We start from the raw sequence: 5,124 nt of genomic DNA, 5'->3' as shown, positions 1-5,124 counted from the left end.
CTACTACTAGTATGAATATATAGACTAGAGCAGGACTAATGACTACTACTAGTATGAATATATAGACTAGAGCAGACTAATGACTACTACTAGTATGAATATATAGACTAGAGCAGGACTAATGAATACTACTAGTATTACTAGTATGAATATATAGACTAGAGCAGGACTAATGACTACTACTAGTATGAATATATAGACTAGAGCAGACCAATGACTACTACTAGTATGAATATATAGACTAGAGCAGACTAATGACTACTACTAGTATGAATATATAGACTAGAGCAGGACTAATGACTACTACTAGTATGAATATATAGACTAGAGCAGGACTAATGACTACTACTAGTATGAATATATAGACTAGAGCAGGACTAATGACTAATACTAGTATGAATATATAGACTAGAGCAGACTAATGACTACTACTAGTATGAATATATAGACTAGAGCAGAACTAATGAATACTACTGGTATGAATATATAGACTAGAGCAGACTAATGACTACTACTAGTATGAATATATAGACTAGAGCAGAACTAATGAATACTACTAGTATGAATATATAGACTAGAGCAGGACTAATGACTACTACTAGTATGAATATATAGTCGTGTAGACTGCGTACGCTTGGTGTTAGTCAGTCTCTCCTTGGTACAGTCTGTCTCATGCCTCCTCCTCTCAGTATCGTGCCGTTTCTGATGATGACCCCTGGTACGGTCTGTAGTGATGGGGGTGTCTGATGGGAGTATCCGGTAGGGGTGTCTGATGGGGGTGTCCGTTGGGGGTGTCTGATGGGGGTGTCCGGTAGGTGTGTCTGATGGGGGTGTCCGATGGGGGTGTCTGGTAGGGGTGTCTGATGGGGGTGTCCGGTAGGGGTGTCCGGTAGGGTGTCTGACAGGGATGTCCGATGGGGGTGTCCGGTGCGGGTATCCGGTAGGGGTGTCCGGTGGGGGTGTCTGATGGGGGTGTCCGGTAGGGGTATCTGATGTGGGTGTCTGATGGGGGTGTGCGGTAGGGGTGTCCGATGGGGGTGTCCGGTAGGGGTGTCCGGTGGGGGTGTCTGATGGGGGTGTCTGATGGGGGTGTCCGGTAGGGGTGTCTGATGGGGCTGTCTGACAGGGGTGTCCGATGGGGGTGTCCGGTGCGGGTGTCCGGTAGGGGTGTCCGGTGGGGGTGTCTGATGGGGGTGTCCGGTAGGTGTGTCTGATGGGGGTGTCCGATGGGGGTGTCCGGTAGGGGTGTCTGATGGGGGTGTCCGGTAGGGGTGTCCGGTAGGGTGTCTGACAGGGATGTCCGATGGGGGTGTCCGGTGCGGGTGTCCGGTAGGGGTGTCCGGTGGGGGTGTCTGATGGGGGTGTCCGGTATGGGGTATCTGATGTGGGTGTCTGATGGGGTGTCCGGTAGGGGTGTCTGATGGGGGTGTCTGATGGGGTTGTCCGATGGGGGTGTCCGGTAGGGGTGTCTGATGGGGTTGTCTGACAGGGGTGTCCGATGGGGGTGTCCGGTGGGGGTGTCTGGTAGGGGTGTCCGGTAGGGGTGTCTGATGGGGGTGTCCTGTAGGGTTGTCTGATGAGGGTTTCTGATGGGGGTGTCCGGTAGGGGTGTCCGATGGGGGTGTCCGGTAGTGGTGTCCGATGGGGGTGTCTGATGGGGGTGTCCGATGGGGGTGTCTGATGGGGGTGTCCGATGGGGGTGTCCGGTAGGGGTGTCTGATACTGCCGGGGCTCCAATCAGGTGATGCAACTCTACATGCACCTCCAAGATGAAAAGAGCATGGATCCCCCATGGTGGTGAAGTAATCAACTAATTATCTCAGCAACGTTGGGAAGGTAATAAAGTAGTCGGGTGTAGAGGTGTGTGTGAGTGTGTGCGTGCGTGTGTGTGTGTGCGTGTGCGTGCGTGTGCGCGCGCGCGTGTGTGTGTGTGTGTGTGTGTGTGTGTGTGTGTGTGTGTGTGTGTGTGTGTGTGTGTGTGTGTGTGTGTGTGTGTGTGTGTGTGTGTGTGTGTGTGTGTGTGTGATAACATTCTGGCTACTCTGTGCTCATTAGTGTTTCTGAATAAAGGGATGTTTGATACTTCAGACAGATTCTGTCCATTTGAAGTTAGATGGGAACGTGGAGAGGTTAGGTAATACAAATATATATACAGTATAATCTGAAAATATACCATACTCACGTCGAGCTAGATGAGCTGGATCACACACAGGCTAAATGAATTGGAATCAAAAACCTGGAATGAAAACCTTGGTCTTCGTCCTAGTAGTTCATTAAAAGCCTGTGTAGCAGGGCCTCAGGACTGGTGGTCTGTGTACAGGGGGAGCTGAACTCCTGGCTCATTACTGGCTCGTCGTGGTGTATTGGTGGGCAGGGGAAGATACAAGAGCTGGAGAATAAATATGAGGTTGGAACAAACACTTTATATCCAACATGGTATCATTGCTTAGCATCACTTTCTGAAGATTTTCAAAAAGATACACAGTACGATTACTGATGCATACGTCATTATGTCATCTTTGCAATTAATGTACAAAGCGTCTGTTTATATCACCATAGGAACTAGTGCTCTGTAAGGTGTTAAACTACTGGGTCAGAAAGGTGTTTCTATCACCATAGGAACTAGTGCTCTGTAAGGTGTTAAACTACTAGGTCAGGGAGGTGTTTATATCACCATAGGAACTAGTGCTCTATAAGGTGTTAAACTACTGGGTCAGGGAGGTGTTTATTTCACCATAGGAACTAGTGCTCTGTAAGGTGTTAAACTACTGGGTCAGAAAGGTGTTTCTATCACCATAGGAACTAGTGCTCTGTAAGGTGTTAAACTACTAGGTCAGGGAGGTGTTTATATCACCATAGGAACTAGTGCTCTGTAAGGTGTTAAACCCCTCTCTCTATCTCTCTCTCTCCTCTAGATTGAAGTTAAGATGATAGTTGGGGCGGCAGGTAGCCTAGTGGTTTGAATCCCCGAGCTGAAAAGTTTCAAATCTGTCGTTCTGCCCCTGAACAAGGCAGTTAACCCACTGTTCCTAGGCCGTCATTGAAAATAAGAATTTGTTCTTAAGTGACTTGCCTGGTAAAATAAAATGTAAAAATAGTTCATGAACAAAAGCTCAGTGCTTGATTTGAGATGAAAGAAGTGCAGGAGTTGTCTGTACTGCATCATGTCAGGAGACCTAAAGAGCAGTAACCTGATGTTACTGTACTGCATGCAGGTACAGTAGCAGGCGGGGAGGAGTCAGCTATATGACATGTGAAGGAGCAGTCAGCTATATGACATGTGAAGGAGCAGTCAGCTAGATGACATGTGAAGGAGGAGTCAGCTATATGACATGTGAGGGAGGAGTCAGCTATATGACATGTGAAGGAGGAGTCAGCTATATGACATGTGAAGGAGGAGGGAGCTATATGACATGTGAAGGAGGAGGGAGCTATATGACATGTGAAGGAGGAGTCAGCTATATGACATGTGAAGGAGGAGTCAGCTATATGACATGTGAAGGAGCAGTCAGCTATATGACATGTGAAGGAGGAGTCAGCTATATGACATGTGAAGGAGGAGTCAGCTATATGACATGTGAAGGAGGAGTCAGCTATGTGACATGTGAAGGAGGAGTCAGCTATGTGACATGTGAAGGAGGAGTCAGCTATATGACATGTGAAGGAGGAGTCAGCTATATGACATGTGAAGGAGGAGTCAGCTATATGACATGTGAAGGAGGAGTCAGCTATATGACATGTGAAGGAGGAGTCAGCTATGTGACATGTGAAGGAGGAGGGAGCTATATGACATGTGAAGGAGGAGTCAGCTATATGACATGTGAAGGAGGAGTCAGCTAGATGACATGTGAAGGAGGAGGGAGCTATATGACATGTGAAGGAGGAGTCAGCTATATGACATGTGAAGGAGGAGTCAGCTAGATGACATGTGAAGGAGGAGGGAGCTATATGACATGTGAAGGAGGAGTCAGCTATATGACATGTGAAGGAGGAGTCAGCTAGATGACATGTGAAGGAGGAGGGAGCTATATGACATGTGAAGGAGGAGTCAGCTATATGACATGTGAAGGAGGAGTCAGCTATGTGACATGTGAAGGAGGAGTCAGCTATGTGACATGTGAAGGAGGAGTCAGCTATATGACATGTGAAGGAGGAGTTAACTATATGACATGTGAAGGAGTAGTCAGCTATGTGACATGTGAAGGAGGAGGGAGCTATATGACATGTGAAGGAGTAGTCAGCTATGTGACATGTGAAGGAGGAGTCAGCTATGTGACATGTGAAGGAGGAGTCAGCTATGTGAAGGCCCAATAACAGCCATACCACTGGAGCGGCAGGTAGACTAGTTGTTAACACGTTGGGCCAGTAACTGAAAGGTTGCTGGGTTGAATCCCCGAGCTGACAAGTAAATAATCTATCGTTCTGCCCTTGAACAAGGCAGTTAACCCACTGTTCCCTGGTAGGCCGTCATTATAAATAAGAATTTGTTTTTAAATGACTTGCCTAGTTAAATTTAAAAAACGTATTCCACATGTATTTGACCTTTATTGAAGCCAGGTAAGTCATCAAGTACAAACTGAGTAATTCAAAACAAATTGCCGTTTGGAACAATGACCTGGAAAATGGTACACAAGAAATACCACACACTCTTAGAAAAAAAGGGTTCCAAAAGGGTTCTTCGACTGTCCCCATAGGAGAACCCTTTTTAGTTCCAGGTACAACCCTCTTGGATTCCATGTAGAACCCTCTGTGGAAAGTGTTCCCAAGAGGGTTCTACCTGGAACCAAAAGGGAAGAATCTAGACTTAGACCTGAAACATCAGTGGATCTGTGGAACCTTTTTTTTATGGTTCTTCTTAGAATCTTATGAAAGGGTTCTTTATAGAACCTTCAAAAAAAGGTTCCATATAGCATAAAAAACGGTTCCGCTATGATTACAAGCCAAAGAACCCTTGTTTGGCACTATATAGAACCATTGGATTTTAGTGTGTGCATCACATGAGTCGTGTTCCCCTGCTCAGCGAATGGTTGTGCGCCACGTCATCGACTGTGCCGTCTGGCACCGGAATGCTACAACATATGATGTGGTTAACTGATATGTGAAATAACATGAAAACGATGTAAA

At 46.6% G+C, this 5,124-nt stretch overlaps 1 protein-coding gene across 1 annotated transcript; it reads right to left on the bottom strand.

The window, feature by feature from the left end:
* Positions 1–685: 685 nt before the first annotated feature.
* Positions 686–2,343, bottom strand: LOC116359711 (extensin-like). Its single transcript, XM_031813051.1, has 2 exons — positions 2,319–2,343; positions 686–1,677 (listed from the first exon to the last, which is right to left on the bottom strand). The coding sequence occupies exons 1-2, from the start codon at positions 2,341–2,343 to the stop codon at positions 686–688; spliced, it is 1,017 nt and encodes a 338-aa protein (XP_031668911.1).
* Positions 2,344–5,124: the final 2,781 nt, after the last annotated feature.

The sequence above is a fragment of the Oncorhynchus kisutch genome, unplaced genomic scaffold, assembly GCF_002021735.2.
Source record: "Oncorhynchus kisutch isolate 150728-3 unplaced genomic scaffold, Okis_V2 Okis04b-Okis11a_hom, whole genome shotgun sequence".
NCBI lineage: Eukaryota > Metazoa > Chordata > Actinopteri > Salmoniformes > Salmonidae > Oncorhynchus > Oncorhynchus kisutch.
The sequence above is the reverse complement of the archived record's forward strand: the minus strand, read 5'-3'. Positions and strand labels throughout refer to the sequence as shown.

Excerpts from the sequence above, each read along its gene's own strand:
- LOC116359711 (XM_031813051.1), bottom strand. The coding sequence starts at position 2,343 with ATGAGCCAGGAGTTCAGCTCCCCCT. Across the intron at positions 1,678-2,318 it reads CCAGGAGTTCAGCTCCCCCT|ACACCCCCATCGGACACCCC; the intron begins GTACACAGACCA and ends CACCCCCATCAG.